The 18,006-nt window shown below is 38.7% G+C and overlaps 1 protein-coding gene across 4 annotated transcripts in view; it reads left to right on the forward strand.

Moving 5' to 3' along the window:
- SMC1B (structural maintenance of chromosomes 1B) overlaps positions 1–18,006 on the forward strand; it is a 76,149-nt gene that overhangs the window by 9,211 nt on the left and 48,932 nt on the right. For 3 of the 4 annotated variants that reach the window (XR_004286555.1, XM_032345933.1, XM_032345932.1), the window contains exons 2-7: positions 3,641–3,829; positions 6,211–6,323; positions 6,412–6,615; positions 10,004–10,242; positions 12,220–12,478; positions 13,402–13,542. Coding sequence is in view for 3 of the 4 variants with exons in the window: in XM_032345933.1 (XP_032201824.1) it covers positions 3,641–3,829; positions 6,211–6,323; positions 6,412–6,615; positions 10,004–10,242; positions 12,220–12,478; positions 13,402–13,542 (1,145 nt within the window). In the remaining variant the exon portion in view is untranslated. Of the gene's footprint in view, positions 1–3,640; positions 3,830–6,210; positions 6,324–6,411; positions 6,616–10,003; positions 10,243–12,219; positions 12,479–13,401; positions 13,543–18,006 lie in introns of those variants that run through there. The other variant, XM_032345934.1, reaches the window with a different exon arrangement.

The raw sequence follows: 18,006 nt of genomic DNA on the forward strand, positions 1-18,006 counted from the left end.
GTAACTGTGTCTAACATTTGAGGAACTGCCAGACTGTTTTTTTTTTTTTTTTTTTTTTTTTTTTTTTTTTTAAAGATTTTATTTATTTATTTGACAGAGAGAGATCACAAGTAGGCAGAGAGGCAGGCAGAGAGAGAGAGGAGGAAGCAGGCTCCCTGCTGAGCAGAGAGCCCGATGTGGGACTCGATCCCAGGACCCTGAGATCATGACCTGAGCCGAAGGCAGTGGCTTAACCCACTGAGCCACCCAGGCACCCTGTTTTCTGAAGGAAGCGCTCTATTTTGACATTCCTATTGGCAATGAATGTTCAGATTTCTCCACATCTTCAACACTTGCTATTGTCTTCTCTCTTTTAGACATCCTAGTTAATGAGAATTTTATCTCATTGTGGTTTTGATATGCCTTTCCCTAGAGACTATTATGTTTGAGCATCTTTCCATGTTACAGTAATTTTTTAAAAATCAAATTCATGGGGCACCTGGGTGGCACAGTCTGTTAAGCCACCAACTCTTGGTTTCTTGCCCAGGTCATGAACTCAGCGTCGTGTGATCAAGCCTCCAGTCGGGCTATGTACTCAGTGCGGTGTCAGCTTGAGATTCCCTCTCCCTCTCCGCTCCTACTTGTACTTGCTCTAAAATAAATAAATGAATAAATCCTAATAAAGTAAAAAACAAAAATTGAATTCATGTTGAGATTCTCCATTTGGTATTTTTTAAAGATTTATTTATTTTCTTACTTATTTGAGAGACAGAGCAGGGATAGGGGCAGAGGGAGAGGGAGGGAGAGTCTCAAGCAGACTTCCCGCTGAGCATAGAGCCCCATGCAGGGCTTGATCTCATAACCCCGAGAGCATGACCTGAGGCCAAAATCAAGAGTTGGTCCCTTAACCAACTGAACCAGGCACCCCTGCATTCAGTTTTAATATAACTGTGTTTTCACTGTTTCCCGATGCTTGTCATTGCAAATATTTCTTATTACCCTGAAAATCTTAGTTCCTCACATCACTCATATAATTATGTATTTGCTTTAATGTACAATATAAAGAAAACAATCTTAAAATTATCAATATCAGTAAGATTTCAAACAATGAAGAAAATAAAGGAAATTTAGAATTCTTTTGTGCTTCTTTTTGGTCCTTAAAACACATCCCATGAAGAATGTACGTTCAGAATTTTGTAATCTGAAGTCCCTTGAAATAAAATATTTCTGAATATGACTATATTTAATATTCAGTCAGGTTTACTTGTTTCTGATTGTTGTCATTTACAGAATTTTAAAATTTTAGGTTCTTTTAAAATGGGTAATAAATATATGTATTTCAAAGGTCAAAACTATAGAAAGGGATACACTGAGAAATCTTGCTTCTGCCCTTTACCCTCTGTCAGTCAGGGTCCCAACAGGAGACAGGTGGCACGTTCAAATGAGGACAATTTATTGAAGGTTTATTTATAAAGGGACTAATTACAAAGGTGTGGGAGGCTATAAAGGAATTCCAAGGACTGGAGGAATTACAGGGTTAGCACGATGGATCTGTCGCCACCCAAGGCAGAGAGAAGGAAATTTAAGTGCTGGAACCTGTCAAAGGACACAGCTAGTTGGAAGCCACTTCACAGAGAGAGAAGTAGGGGAATAAATACCCTGACCCCATTTTTTCCCTTCCCTCCTGCCAGAGCTCCCCATTGACCAAATCCAGCTAGAAGCCAAAAGGCATGAGAGCCTATTGATACAGGGCAAAAAGCAGGGAGGAAAGTGGACCAGGAGAGGCTGACATGTGTCCCACTCAGTTTCTGTGTCCTGCTCTCCTCTTTGTATAAATGACCATTTCTTGATTATCTTTCAGTATCCCTTTTTGCAAATGCAAGTAAATAGATTTGTATTGCTATTTCTAACCCCTTAGTTCTCTTTATGCCAAAGTTTGTATTTAGTTTTTTATGATATATGCTGTCAAAAACATTTTTTTTCATTGACTACATCCTTTTCTCTTTCTGCTGTGTAATTCTCCTTGTGTGGCTGTTATATAGTTATTTCAGGCATTCCTTTAATTTCTAGACACTTGAGTTATTTCTGATCTTTTTCTCTTAGAAAAAACCTATAATGAATTGCATAGCTGTGTATTTTCCATTGTATAGTTGTACGCATGTATGAGGGAGATAGATTTCTAGAAGTGGAATTGCTGGTTCAAAAGATGAATGGGTTTAAAAAAGGGTTAGTATCCAAAATATATAAAGAAGTTATACAGTTCAACACCCAAAAAACAATAATCCAGCTAAAATATGGGCAGACAACATGAACAGATATTTCTCCAAAGAAGACACACAGATGGCCAACACACACATGAAAAGATGCTCCACATCACTCATCATCAGGGAAATGCAAATCAAATTATCATGAGCTAACACCTCACACATGCTGCAATGGCTGAGATCAAAAACACAAGAGATGTTAACTGTTGGTGAGGATGTGGAGAAAAAGGAACCCTCCAGCACTGTTTGTGGGGATGCAAACTGGTACAGCCACTGTGGAAAACAGTTTGGAGGTTCCTCAAAAAGTTAAAAATAGAGGGGTGCCTGTGTGGCTCAGTGGGTTAAAGCCTCTGCCTTTGGCTCAAGTCATGATCCCACGGTCCTGGGATTGAGCCCTGCAATGGGCTCTCTGTTCAGTGGGGAGCCTGCTTCCTCCTCTCTCTCTGCCTGCCTCTCTGCCTACTTGTGACCTCTGTCTGTCAAATTAAAAAAAAAAAAAAATCTTAAAAAAAAAGTTAAAAATAGAACTAGCCTGTGACCCAGTAATCAGACTACTGGGTATTTACCCAAAGAATACAAAAACACTAATTCAGAAGGGTACAGGCGCTCCCTCTGGCTTCCCCCACATGCCCTTCCTCACTGTGCATGCTCTCTCTCTCAAATAAATAAATACATAATTTTTTTTAAAAAAAGTAGGCTCAGGCTGCTGTACCACCAACTCCTACCAATCATAAGTATTTAAGCTAATGTAATACTTTAGCTAAGTATTTAGGATTTTTTCTTGTCCGTGGGAATATCTTGTATATAGTTAGCCATTTTTAAAAGTATGTGATTGTTAGTAGTCATAAAATGGAGTAACTAAAATTCAGAGATGAGAGGCACCAGGGTGGCTCAGTGAATTAAGCCTCTGCCTTCAACTCAGGTCATGATCTCAGGGTCTTGGGATCGAGCCCCACATCGGCTCTCTGCTCAGCGGGGAGCCTGCTTCCTTCTCGCTCTCTGCCTGCCTCTTTGCCTACTTATAATCTCTCTCTCTCTGTCAAATTAAAAAGTCTTTAAAATTTAGAGATGATTTGCCATAGTATAGTATTTAATAACGGAAGAGAGTTGAGGTTTAGATCCTCTTATTTAGATCCTTAAATTTAGGCCACTTAATGCTCTACCATAGCTGCATAGAAGAAACCAGTGATCTATATAAAATTGTTCAGTCACATCCTAAATATAGACGAGACAGTATTACTGAGATGTGTATTGGCTCTATTTCTTTTCCAAGGGTGGCCTGGTTTATTTGACTCTGGGCAAGGTTTTTTATTAATAAGAAGGAATAACTTTATGCTGAAAATAAAAAATAAATTTAAAAAAAAAGGAGTAACTTTTTACTCTCTTTTCTTTCCCAGGAAAATCTAATGTAATGGATGCACTTAGTTTTGTAATGGGAGAGAAAACAGCTAATTTAAGAGTGAAAAATATTCAAGAACTCATTCACGGAGCACATATTGGAAGACCCGTCTCCTCTTCTGCAAGTGTGAAAATTGTGTATGTGGAGGAAAGTGGAGAAGAGAAAACATTTACAAGGATTATCCGAGGTACTTTTTTGGTAGATAATTGCTTATGAGTCATTTGATTTTTCAAAAGTTAAGTCAGATCATCTGTTTTCTTCTCTTTTTTTGGAGGGTGTGATTTGTTATTCCACTGGCATAGTAAACTAGAGATTTGGGGGGGTTCTTCCTCTTAGATGGCAAATCTCAGAAGCAAGTAATAGAACCTGTTTGATTCTCCACTAAGAGTCTTCTTTAGATGGATTTGTTCACATTTTCCTGTCGTCAAATAGCATTTTTCTATTTGACGGTTATTAGGTTAAAATGAAGGAGGTTCTCTACATATGTGGTTTATGGTTTTCTTTGTGACAAACTGATTATTATGTATATTTTTGGTTTGTATTGGAAGTTTTTCTATCACCAAATAGCAACCCAAATGAAATATTTGAATTTGCATTTTTGTCGCTTATTCAGGAAACAGGAATTTCATAAATAAACCCTTGTTTCCTGAGTAAGCAAGACTGAGAGTTGCTTATGTGTATCTTTTCTATATGCTAAGAGTTTACAAAGTCTCTGTAAAATAGGCATGTCTTGGTTTTGGTCTTTTGCTTTTGGTGTTTTGTTCTTGTGTACTAGAACATGGTCTTAATGTTCTAGTGTATAAATACTGTCTTATTAACTTTCCCCAGATTCAGCCGCTGATAATTGTGGAAATACTTATACCTTAGTGTGTAACTTAAGTATTTCACCACATTACCACATAGATATCTTTATTGGTGAGTTTTCTCACTTCCTTTGGGTTTTTATTCAAAAATCTTTGTTGCAGCAAAGATTACCTAGCCTGCTCTATTTATCTAAAAAATCATCATAAATTCATATTTTCCCATCTTTATTGAGGTATAATTGACAAGTAAAAATTGCATATATCTATCTAGGGTCTCCTGCTGACCCAGTCAGAAGAGCATGTGACTCTTTTTTTTTTTTTTAAGATTTTATTTATTTATTTGACAGACAGAGATCACAAGTAGGCAGAGGCAGGCAGAGAGAGAGAGGAAGGAAAGCAGGCTTCCCACTGAGCAGAGAGCCCGATGCAGGGCTTGATCCCAGGATCCTGGGATCATGACCTGAGCTGAAGGCAGAGGCTTTAACCCACTGAGCCACCCAGGCACCCCAAGCAGGTGACTCTTGATCTTGGATTCGTGGTTCTAGCCCTACATTGGGCCTAGAACTTACTTAAAAGAAAAAAAGTAAGAAAAAAAATGCTAATTTAAAAAATTGCATGTATTTAAGGTATACATCTGTTTTTATATACATTGTGAAATGAACAATACAATCAAGCTAATTTACATATATATCACCTTACATGGTTACTGTTTTCTTTGTATGTTGATGAGTGTGTGTGTTTCTGGTGAGAATACCTAAGATCTACCCTCATCACAAATTGGAAGTATAAAATACAGTATTGTTAGCTGTAGTCACATTGCTATACTTTAGATCTCCAAAACTCACCACCTTGCATAACTAAAACTTAGTAACCCTTGACCAACCTCTCCCCATTTTTCCCCTCCACCGGTCACTAGCATCCACCATTCTATCTCTGTTTCTGTGAGTTTAACTATTTTAGATTCTGCATGTACATGAGATCATGCAGTATTTCTGGACTCTCTGTTCTGTTCCATTGGTCTCTATGACTGTTTTTATGCCAGTGCCATACTGTTTTGATTACAGCGACCTTGTAACAAATAGCTTATAAAGAATAAAAATGTATTTCTCACTGTTCTGGAGGCAAGAAGTCCAAGATCAGGTTGCCAGTATGGTCCAATGAATGGCTTTCTTCTGGGCTGCAGACATCTCATTGTGCTCTCACATTGGTGGAAGGAACTAGGGAGCTCTGTGGGATCTCTTTTGTCAGCAATCCTGTCCCCAAGCGCTCCACAGCCACAACTTAATCACCTCCCAAAGGCCACACCTCCTAATACCATCCCGTTTTGGAGTTAAAATTTCTACATATGAATTTAGAGGGGGCACAGACATTCAGACTGTAACATCCTATTCAAAACCAGAATGCCTGTTCCCCACACACAGAGACTTCCATGTCCCCCTCCCAGCTCTCTTACTCCTTAGCACTTAACGTTTTCTCATGTGGTAATTGTTGTACTTACATAGCTCATTTTTTTGTGTGTCCGCATTGGAAGGTTTAAACTCCTTGAGATCCAGACTTTCATTCAGTTTGTCCACTGCTGTAGAATACTCCTTGGCATATGGTGGTCATTCAATATTTGTTGACTGATTAAATGTATTTATTAATAACAGGTATGTTGTTGCATAACTGACCATTTCAATAAGAGAAGTAATTTTACTAAACCCTGAATGGTTGTTACATGTCTGGTATCTATACTTCCAATAATAGCTTTTTTCTTTTATTTTAGGGGGATGCTCAGAATTTCATTTTGATGATAATCCAGTGAGTCGTTCCGTGTACGTAGCTGAGTTGGAAAAGATAGGCATAATAGTCAAAGCACGGAACTGTCTAGTGTTTCAGGTAAGGAGCTGTACTGGTTTGTTTGTTCATGATTTTGAAAATACAGCCATATATTTTATATGTTGATGTGCTTTACTATTTTTAAAAGGGAACTGTGGAGTCGATTTCAATGAAAAAACCCAAAGAAAGAACCCAGTTTTTTGAGGAGATCAGCACATCAGGAGAGCTTATTGGAGAATATGAGGAAAAGAAAAGAAAGTTACAGAAAGCTGAAGAGGATGCACAGTTTAATTTTAATAAGAAGAAAAATGTAGCCGCAGAACGCAAACATGCAAAGTTAGAGAAAGAAGAGGTAAGGTTGTGATGGTGGAACCAGTAAGTATCGGACACAAAGACTTTGTTAGCATTGCTAGGTATTGGCTTGCGGTTACTAACAAGATGTTAAAAATAATGTAAGACAAAGAAAGTCCACTATTCGTTAAAAATAAACTTTTTGATGTAGTTTCTACTTTTTTTTGTTTTTGTTTTTCCTTAATAGGCAGTACAACTTTAACCACAAAAATATCTGATTTTACTGACTAAAAATAAGCTTGGGGGGTTTATATCTTTTATGACAGAAGCTTTCAACTTTTGGATCTGGTCCCCTTGCACTCTTACAAATGTATAAGGCCCCCAAAGAGTTTGTGTTAATGTGGCTTATATCTACCAATATTTATTATATTTGAAACTGAGAAATTTTAAAAATGTATTTTAACAAACTGAGGGTTTTGGAGGGGAGGGGGTGGGGAGTTAGGTGAGCCTGGTGGTGGGTATTAAGGAGGGCACGTATTGCGTGGAGCACTGGGTGTGGTGTATAAACAATGAATCTTGGAACACGGAAAAAATTTAATTTAATTTAAAATATATACATATTTTTTAATAGTCAATGTTAAAACAGTAGTAAACATACATTAACATAAATGACGTATTTTTATGAAAAATAGCTGCATTTTTTAAACTAATTAGAAGGGTGGCATTGTTTTACATATTTATCATCTCCTTAATACATGGCTTAATAGAAGAATCTCTTATCTCCTGCATCAAACCAAATTTATGTGAAGGCCTAGCAGGTTTATCCTCCATCGGTGCAACTGTCAACACAATGAAAAAAGCAAATGAGGGCTTATGAAAAGTGTTTGGACCTCAGGAGCTCCCTCAGAGCGTCCTGGGAACCTCTAGGAGGCCACAGACACACTGCACAGATACTGCTCTGTGGTATTTCTTGTTGCCCTTCACAATGCCTAGTATAGTGTCTTATTTATGGTTGATAATTATTTGTGCTTAGAATAATCTTTGTCAAATGGAAATCAGTCTGTCTTTCTCTTGCATAAAACCTCTATCAGTGGGCACCTGGGTGGCCCAGTTGGATAAGCGACTGCCTTCGGCTCAGGTCATGATCCCAGGGTCCTGGGATCGAGTACCCGCATCGGGCTCCCTGCTCAGTGGGGAGTCTGCTTCTCCCTCTGACCTTCTCCCCTCTCATGCTTTCTCTCACTCTCTCTCTCAAATAAATAAAGAAAATCTTTTTTTTTTTTTTAAACAACAAACCAAAATCTCTGTCAGTGCAGTGCAGTGCAGTGCAGTGCTTCCCTCTAGTGTCCCTCCCCGGTGTAGTTATATGGCCCCTTACCCACCTCGCAAGCTTTAGTTTCCTCTCCTCTCCCACCACACTGACCTTCACTGTTTATTGAACATAATGTGCTCACTTCTAGCTCTGAGCTTTTGCTGTTTCCCCTGCCAGACAACTGTGCGCCTGATGGTTTCCATGGCCAGTACTCTCTCATTCAAGTTGTCATTAAAAGGTATTTTCTCAGGAAAGCATTTGGTATCCACATGCCAATCTAAGTTGGCGCCCCTCCCTAGTGCTATTGCATTACCCTATTTTTTGGTAACATGTATTGCTGTATGAAATTACCTTGTTTATTATGTTTGCTTGTTTATGCTCTCATTCCCTCTCCCACCATTAGAACAACTAACTTGTAAGTTGATATGAGCAGGGACTTTTTTTTTTTTTTTTAAAGATTTTATTTATTTATTTAATGACAGACAGAGATCACAAGGAGGCAGAGAGGCAGGCAGAGAGAGAGGAGGAAGCAGGCTCCCTGCTGAGCAGAGAGCCTGTTGCGGGACTCGATCCCAGGACCCTGAGATCATGACCTGAGCCGAAGGTGGAGGCTTAACCCACTGAGCCACCTAGGTGCCCTGCAGGGACTATTTCCATCTTCTTCTCTACTACAGTCCCCTCAACAGGTCCAGGCACATCGTAGGCAGTCATTAATATTTGAAGAAATAAATGAAAGGTAGATATGTTTCTCATTGTGATGTTTCTCTGTTTCTTCATATTTTTACGTATGTGTATTTGTCCTTGGTTTTGTTAGTGGAGAGGGATGATGTCAGTGGAAGACTCTGGTATCCATAATATACTGAAACAGTTTATAGAAATGTAGAGTTACTAAACTTCAAACTTTAGACAGTTAGAATCATTGAATTGCCCAACTATTTATTACCGTGTCATGGCAAATGGCTGTTTACATATTACTCGGAATATATCATTGATTAGGAGATTTCCCTTCAAGGCAGCGCTTTATTCCTTTTTTTTTTCCCCAAAGATTTTATTTATTTATCTGACAGACAGAGACCACAAGCAGGCCTTGAGGCAGGCAAAGAGAGAAGGGGAAGCAGGCTCCCCGCCGAGCAGAGAGCCCGATACGGGGCTCGATCCCAGGACCCTGAGATCATGATGTGAGCTGAAGGCAGAGGCTTAACCCACTGAGCCACCCGGTTGCCCCATTCCTTTATTAACAGTACAAATGCTAAGGAAATTCTTCCATTTTACATATATTTTAGAATTTTTAATATTGCTGATCACAGAAAAAATTACATCTTATAGCAGGAATTTTACCTGGAATCCTTGAAGTTATCATGATCTCAGGGTTGAGAGATTGAGCCCCTCCTCAGACTTGTATTCAGTAGGGCATCTGCTTCTCTCCCTCTGCCCCTTCCCTTGCTTGTGTGCATGTGAGTGTGCGCACACACTCTCTCAAATGTCTTAAAAAAAAAAAAAAAGAAGTTGCCAGGCACCTTACAAGTCCTATAACTTCCTTCAGTTTACATATTAGGAAGCTGATGTCAGAAGTGTTAATGGACTTGCCATACTCTGAGGTCAAGACAGAAATGGGACAAAGACCCAGGTTAGCAGGTGCCACTTCTTTGTTCCTACCACTGAGTGGATGAAAATAAAATCATTTACTGATGTATTATATAACTGTATCCAGAAACCTTCTCCAAATAATGCTACTTTTGACAATACTATTTCTTAGTGACATAAGTAATTATTTCATAAATTTAATAACTTGTGAATAATAAATAATAGATAAATTATAAGTAATTTGATTTCTTAGAGATGGTTTGTTGGTACTAATGCTGAGTATATGAAAAGTCACCTTTAAATATACGCCTGGGTGGCTCAGTTGGTTAAGCAGCTGCCTTCGGCTCAGGTCATGATCCCAGCGTCCTGGGATCGAGTCCCGCGTCGGGCTCCTTGCTCAGCAGGGAGCCTGCTTCTCCCTCTGCCTCTGCCTGCCACTCCGTCTGCCTGTGCTTACTCTCTCCCCACCTCTCTCTCTGATAAATAAATAAAATCTTAAAAAAAATTTAAATATACTTCCTTTTAATGGTTGTTGAATTGTACTGTTTTATAGGCAGAACGTTATCAGAGTCTCCTTGAAGAACTGAAAATGAACAAGATACAATTACAGCTTTTCCAACTATATCATAATGAGAAGAAAATTCATTTCCTGAACACTGAGTTAGAGCACGTGAGTAGGGACTTGAGTGTCACAAAGGAGTCTCTTTCCCATCATGAAAATATAGTGAAAGCCAAGAAGAAGGAACATGGAATGTTAACCAGACAACTACAACAAACAGAAAAAGAATTAAAGTGAGTTCTTAAAAATAGTTATTAACAACTGGATTTTATGTACATTGATAGAAAAAATATAAGTGACACTTTTAAAGTAGATTTTTAAAAAAAAATTTTTTACTTTGAAATATTTTTAGTGCACAGAAAAATTACAAAGATAGCAAGAGTTCCCCTATTCCCCACACCTAATTTCTCTTACTTTTCACATTATTTATTTGATAGATTATTTTTATTAATTTATTATATTAATTTTATTAATAATATTATTATTAATCAACAGCCAGTGGTCATTATTAATTTGTCAGAATTCATGAACCAGTGTTGAGACACTACTATTAACTAAAGCCCATACTTTACTCATATTTTCTGATTTTTCCCCAGTGTCCTATTTCTGATTGGGAATACAACATTACATTTAGTCGTCGTGTCTCCTTAGGTTCCTCGTGGCTATGACAGTTCCTCAGTCTTTCCTTATTTTTGGTGACCTTGTCACCAAAAGTTTTGAGGTATATTGGCCAGGTTTTTTTTGTAGAATGTCTGTCAATTTGTATTTGTCTGATAGTTTTCTTGTAATTAGTAAAGGTTTATGGATTTTGAGGAGGAAGGCCACAGAAGTAAAATGTCGTTGTCATCATATCACATCAGGAATGTCAACATATAATCTGTATGACATACCATCTGTCTCATACATGATAATATGAAACTGACATCACTGTTGATGTTGGCCTTCTCCTGCCTATGCCTGTCTATGCAACTCCATTGCAACAGTGAGAAACCTGACTTCCACAGTCTGCTTTTCATTTTATTTTTCATTTATTTTATTTTATTTTAATTCAATTAATTAACATAAGGTATCATTAGTTTCAGGTATAAAGTTCAATTATTCATCAATTATGTATAACAGCCACTGCTCATTATGTCACATGCTCTCCTTAATTCCCATCACTTAGTTATCCCATTTCCCCCTACCCATCTCCCCTCGTTTTGTTCCCATGATTAAGAGTCTCTTATGATTTGTCTCCCTCTCTGATTTTGTCTTATTTTATTTTTCCCTCCTTTCCCCTATGATCCTCAGTTTTGTTTCTTAAATTCCACATATGAGTGAAACTATATGATAATTGTCTTTCTCTTATTTTGTTTATTTTGTTTAGCATAATACCCCCAGTTCCATCCAGGTCAAGCTACCCTATGACCCAGCAATCACACCACTGGGTATTTACCCTAAAGATACAAGTGTAGTGATCCAAAGGGGCACTTGCATCCCAGTGTTTATAGCAGCGATGTCCACAATAGCCAACTATGGGAAGAAGCCCAGGTGTCCATCAACAGATGAATGGATAAAGAAGATGTGGGATATATACACAATGGAATATTATTCAGCCATCAAAAGGGATTAAATCTTACCATTTGCTGTTCATTTTCAACTCCAGTAGTCACACATAGCAATCCCAGAATTGTTAACCCGTGCCCTCATGGGGAGCAGCTTTAGCAACTAGAGTATAATGCTTATGTACAGTTCCTTTTGTTTTAGTTTTTAGACTTGAGTCATTTTCAGAGTTATTTAGGTTAGCTCCTTTCCCCTCACCCCCTTCCCATAAAGGAGTTTCAAACCAAGATTGGTAATTAGTAGATGTTTTGGTTATATCCCATCTAGGATCCCCTGACCTCCTAAGTGATCTTTTTAAATTTGCATACATTACATTAAGGTTCACTCTTGGTGCTATAAAGTTCTATAGATTTTGACAAATGCATGATGTGATATGCTCACCATTATAGTATCATACAGTATAGCTTTACCACTCAGAAAGTTCCCCTGTGCCATAACGACCCCCACCCGGCCCCACCACCAACCCTGATGGGAAATCAATGATCTGCTTATAGTCTTTGAAAGTTAATTTTTAGAATTTATTTTTAAATGTATGATTTGATCAAAAGAACTTCCTTTATATAGTATAGATTTAATTTACTTTAAAGCAAACTTTATTTTCTTTTTAGATCTCTTGAAGCGCTTTTAAATCAGAAAAGGCCTCAATACATTAAAGCCAAAGAAAACACTTCTCACCACCTCAAGAAATTAGACGTGGCTAAGAAATCAATAAAGGACAGTGAGAAACAGTGTTCTAAACAGGAAGATGACATAAAAGCCCTGGAGACAGAGCTGATTGATTTAGATGGTGCATGGAGGAGTTTTGAAAAGCAGGTTGAGGAAGAAATCTTACAAAAGGGGCGAGACATTGAACTAGAAGCCAGTCAGGTGAACAAGTCAACAAATGAGAAAATTTTCATTTCTATTATCTCAGCTTCTTAGAAACAATTTAAAGAATGTTCTCTGATATTTTAAGAGATTATCCTCAGACAATCCTCATCTAACTTAATAGGGGTTGAAAATTTTCAGCCTGTATCCAGAGTTAAACTTAATCTTTCGACTAGGCTATTTTTACTTTATAAGATTAGATGGCATAACCTTTGTGAGTTAATTACAGTTATAGAAAAACTTCAAAAAGACTACCTACTATCATTTTGTAAAAAGGTTAGGTAATTAAACTATGTTCTTATGTTTTTAAGGTAATCATTTTCTCCTTATAAATATTATAAAAACTTAAAAATAAGATATATGTGGCTTTAAAAAAACATAACCACTTAATTGGCAGGAGGAAAGTTGATTATTTGAGGTAGTTCAAATGTGGTGGTGAATTAATATCCAATTTGGTATGTAAGACTTAATTATAATAAATTGTTAGTAGATACCGAAAAATTTGTAATTCAGTTTTCAAAATTCTCTTAATTGAATTTTTATCATTTATCTTTCATTAATTTTATAATAATCTTACATCATAACATACAAACTGTATAAATAAATATAATTTTATCTGAATATCTGTAATTTTATCTGAACTCTTGCTTTTGGGCCATTAATGAGTTTTAATCCCCTTTCTCGTCTAAGAATTTCTTACAGAAACATAAAGTTGGTTTTGAATGTCTTATGTATTGTCTAAGCAGGTTTAAATAAGAAGAGGTTCATTTTGTGTTCGCATTATCTTACCTGGAGAACATGGCAAACTATCAACTAATTTATATAAAACTTTTGATAGGATTATCTGCTAGTAAATGGTATCTTTAAAATTTCCTCTCATGCTTCTTATGTGAATTAGTAATATTTAACTGTTCCTTCTGCAGCTGGATCGTTACAGAGAACTGAAGGAACAAGTAAGAAAGAAAGTGGCGATAATGACCCAACAGCTGGAAAAGCTGCAGTGGGAACAGAAGGCTGACAAAGAAAGACTGGTGTTTGAGAAGAGGAGGCATGGAGAAGTTCAGGTACCTTGGTTTGTGCAGTCATGACTGGGAATTATTTTCAATGAAATTGTATTCTGTTTTTGTATCCGCTTTTCAATATATAAATGGATTTATCCAAGACATAAGCAATTAATTTAAAAAATTCTGGATTCCCAGTTTTCTGCTTAGTACCATCCAGGAGCTCTTTCCTTGGTCTAAGGTAGAAGTAGACCTTGCCTTCATTCATGTAATCAGTAAGTATTTTCCACACTTCTGTGTAGTGATGGGCCAGGGCAGACCATAGTTTCTGTTCTTACATGTATTTTAGTCCAGTAAGGTGAGGAGGAGGATAGATGAAGGGAACAAACAAACAAACACGTATCATAATAGAGGTGAATGCAAAGTCCTGTGGGGACATTAAGGGCACAACTCAAAAGGAGCTTGATGCCCTACACAGGAAGTGACCGAGACAGCATGATCGTGTCCACCCCTGCCCCGAGTAAGGCAGACCTGGCTTCCTGCCAGTCTTGTTCTGTCGCTGACCTGTTTAATCTTGAGAAATAACTGAGCCACCCAGGCGCCCCAAGATTAAGATTTTTTTTTAAGAGCATGAGAGGTGGGGGGGCGCCTGGGTGGCTCAGTGGGTTAGAGCCTCTGCCTTCAGCTCAGGTCATGATCCCAGGTTCTTGGGATTGAGTCCCACATTGGGCTCACTGCTCCTCAGGGAGCCTGCTTCCTCCTCTCTCTCTCTGCCTGCCTCTCTGCCTACTTGTGATCTTTGTCTGTCAAATAAATAAATAAATAAAATCTTTAAAAAAAGAAACAAAAAAAGAGCATGAGAGGTGGGAGGGTTAGAGGGAGAAGCAGGCTCCCCACTGAGCAGGGACTCCATCCCTGTACTCTAGGATCATGGCCGGAGCTGAAAGCAGTCTCTTAATCAATTGAGCCACCCAGGCGCCCGAGCAGGACCATTTCTGATAAGAACTGTAAATGGAAATTGTTCTGAATTATACAGACACTTGATTTATATGTGGATATTTGGAATTTAGAGGAACAATGTTTATTGATTACTTTGCTAGACACTTTGCGCTCCTTAGCTCTTGTATGTCTCACAATACTATAGAGCAGGTGTTTACTCTAAGGTAGAGACGGGGAAGCTAATGATTGGGATTTCGAAATGAAACATGTCTCTGGAAACAGGTCTGACATTCTCCAGACACAACAACAGTAATACTGTAATATAGTGTGTATTTGTACAGGCCGTGTATATACATGTTTATAGCCCTGCTATGAACCCAGTTTATTTAATCCTCAAACAATTTCATAAAGTAGATATTAGCATTAGTATGTTCTCATCCTGGTTTTTCCTCCTTTATGCATTCTCTGCCTTGGTGACCTATATTCTCATAGTGTACACACCATCTGCTGATGACTCCAAAACTGGTATTTCTTGCTCACAGCCTCATGTATCTGGCTGCTTTGTCAGCATCTCCATTCTGGATGTTGAATAGATATCTCAAACTTAAATCCCAAGCTGCCTTTTTGATCTTCACACCCAAATGCTTCCTGCACGTGATCTTTCTCATTTTACATGATGACAGTTCAATCTTACTGGTTGTTCAGAGCAGAAAACTTGGAGTCCGTTTTTTGACTCTTTTAGGAAATTCTGCTGGCTCCCCCTGAAAGTATACCAAAAATCATTTCCCTTCTTTCCACTGCTGTTGTTCCAAGTCACCATCTTTTTGTTTGTTTATACCACTGTGGTAGCCTGCTACGTTTCCCTGTTTCCACTCTTTTCTCCTCCACAACAGTCTCAGCACAGTACCCAAGAGATGGTTTTAGTATCTAAGTCAGATCATGAAACTTGCCTTTTTTAAGTCCTTCAGTGGTTCCCCATCACACACAAAGTTTAAGTCAAGGTTCTCGAGTACATAGACCTACCTGATTTGTTCACCTCTCCCACCCCAATTAGCCTTTCAAATCTCTTCTTTTTCTGTTCTCTTATTCCCTGTGATCTAGCTCTCCTGGCCTCTGGAACACATCAGATATATTTCTGCCTTTGAGCCTTTGCACTGGTTATTGCTCTGCTTGGAACATGCTTTTCCTACATTTCATTTTTAACTCCCTCACGTCCTGCAAGTCTTTGCTCAAATGTTGCCTTCCATGAGGCCTACTTGGATTTCCCTGTTTAAAATTATAGTCTGCACTACACTTCTGTTCCCCATTCCCCAGCTCTGTTTCTCCCACAGCAATTATCCTAGCACATGATTTAACTTAGATGTTATATTTGTCTGCCTTCCTCTCTAGAAAGTAAACTCCACGAAGCAGGAATATTTTTCTGTTTTGTTCACTGATGGGTCCCAAGTGCCCGGAATAGTTCCTTATCTAGAGCAGATAATCAATAAATATTTGTTGACCTAATGAATTTCCAGATGAAGGAATCGAGACACAAGGTGGTTAACTTGACTGGACTAGTAAGTGGAGGAGCTGGGATGTGCTTCCAGACCTTGTCTCATCTCAGCCTCCCATTGTAGTCTTGCTGCGCGTTGGCAGAGGAAAATGAGAGCAAGTAGGAAAGGGGAACTGCGTGCTAACCGTGAGTGGAAGAGAGGACGTTTTGTGGAGGGACAAAAACAGATGTAGTACCAGAGCAGTAACCACTCCGAAAACACTTGTGTAATTAATGTCACATTATAAAATTTTACATGGATTTCAGCAAATACTCGTTGTGCATTTTTGCCTTTGTACATGCTAGTTTTGGAAAACCCTACTCATTTTACCTGGTAAATTCTGTAGCTGCCCACATCACAAAGCCTTCTCTGGCCTGCTTTTTCTCCCCACCAAGAACCTGAATATGATTTCTTCCTCATCTAATCACCCATTGTGCTTAACCTATACCTAAGGGCTCTTATCAGATTGAAGAAAAAGCAGGTAATTGGTACAGTTCTACTAGACTGGAAGTGTCTTAAAAGCAGGATTTATAACTATCCATTGTGAACCTTGTACTTAGATGTCAGTAAGTGGTGGTTGAGTTGCAGTTGTCTTTTGAATATAAAAACATTTGTAGAAGAAGAACAACACATCAGGCTAGAGAGACATGGAGAAATCTGTTACCCGTACTCAGTTTCCCAAAGGACTAGTGGCTCCCTTCCGTGGAAGGAGGAGCTTAACTTTCCACAGAACCCGAGGTCACGAGGTTCTGGGCAGTGTTGGGTTTTCCCAGACTACTGGCATCTCAAATCCAGAATGCCTGGTACTGTGACAGTCTGATTGTCCCCCATTATGTGTCAAGCGGACACCCTGGCCTTTTACATTTTCTTCAGCAAAGCCCATTTATTTATTTTATTTTGTTTTTTGAGAGAGAGAGAGAACACGAGGGAGTCAGCATGCACACATGAGCAGGGGGGAGGGGCAGAGGGAGAAAGGGAATATTAAGGAGGCAGGCTCCACACCCAGCATAGAGCCCGACACTGGGCTCGACCTTACCATCTTGAGATCATGACCTGAACGGAAATCAAGAGTTAGACTCTTAACTGACTGAGCCACCCAGGTGCCCCAGCAAAGCCCATTGTTTAACCTAAGCCATATCCAAAGTTTGTTCTGAGCTCATTGTGTAACAGATGGTGACCCCAAAGAGACCCATCTGACCTAAGTAATGACCAGGAAGGAACTCAACTGGCAGGATACAAACCCTAAAAGTGGCTGGAGTAAAGGCAGAGGTCGGTGTTTCCAGTTGACTTAACTTGGTATTCCTCATTAATCTTGTTTTTGCTGCTTTGAATGGAATTCTTTAGGGCGATAATAGAATTTCAATATGGAACTTTCATTTCAAAATATGTGAATCCTAGAGCAAAGGAACTGTGTGTTGCTTATTGTTATAACTCTGGCACCTGGCAAAGGAAGTGTTCATTCAGTGAATTTGTATTACACATGAGTAAAATGACATAATTATCTTTATAGAATATGTTTGTCCTTTTCCACATGAAAATTGGCATTTCTTCTCTTTCCTGGTATTATACACTGAAAAAGAATTGTGTGTTTTACTTTGGTACACTCCTGGTTTTAGTTCTCTTAGTAATAGAGTAAGAAAGGTTCATCTTGCTGTAGTACACAGGGTGAACAGGGGAAGATTAGAGGTGAAAGCAGTTGAAGGCCAGCACATCACTTGTATTTAGTGATAAAGTGAATGGAGCAAGACTTTAGAGAAGTCTTAGTCCCACGGGCCCATTGTTGCGTTGCAGGTTCCTGTGCTATTGTAACACCAAGTCACTGTCCTGGAATCATTGTGTGATTGACTGCCTCCCACCAGCCCTCAGTCTTTGAGAGCAGAGACTCTGTCCTGTCCATTATTATTTTTTAAGATTGATTGATTGATTTGAGAGAGAGAGAGCATACATACACAAGTGGGGGGAGGGGCTGAGTAAGAGGGAGAGATGGCATCCCAAGCAAACTTCCCAACGAGCAGCCCTATCCAGGACCTATTAGATCGTGACCTGAGCTGAAATC

This window comes from Mustela erminea, chromosome 6 (genome assembly GCF_009829155.1).
Source record: "Mustela erminea isolate mMusErm1 chromosome 6, mMusErm1.Pri, whole genome shotgun sequence".
In the NCBI taxonomy this organism is placed as follows: Eukaryota; Metazoa; Chordata; class Mammalia; order Carnivora; family Mustelidae; genus Mustela; species Mustela erminea.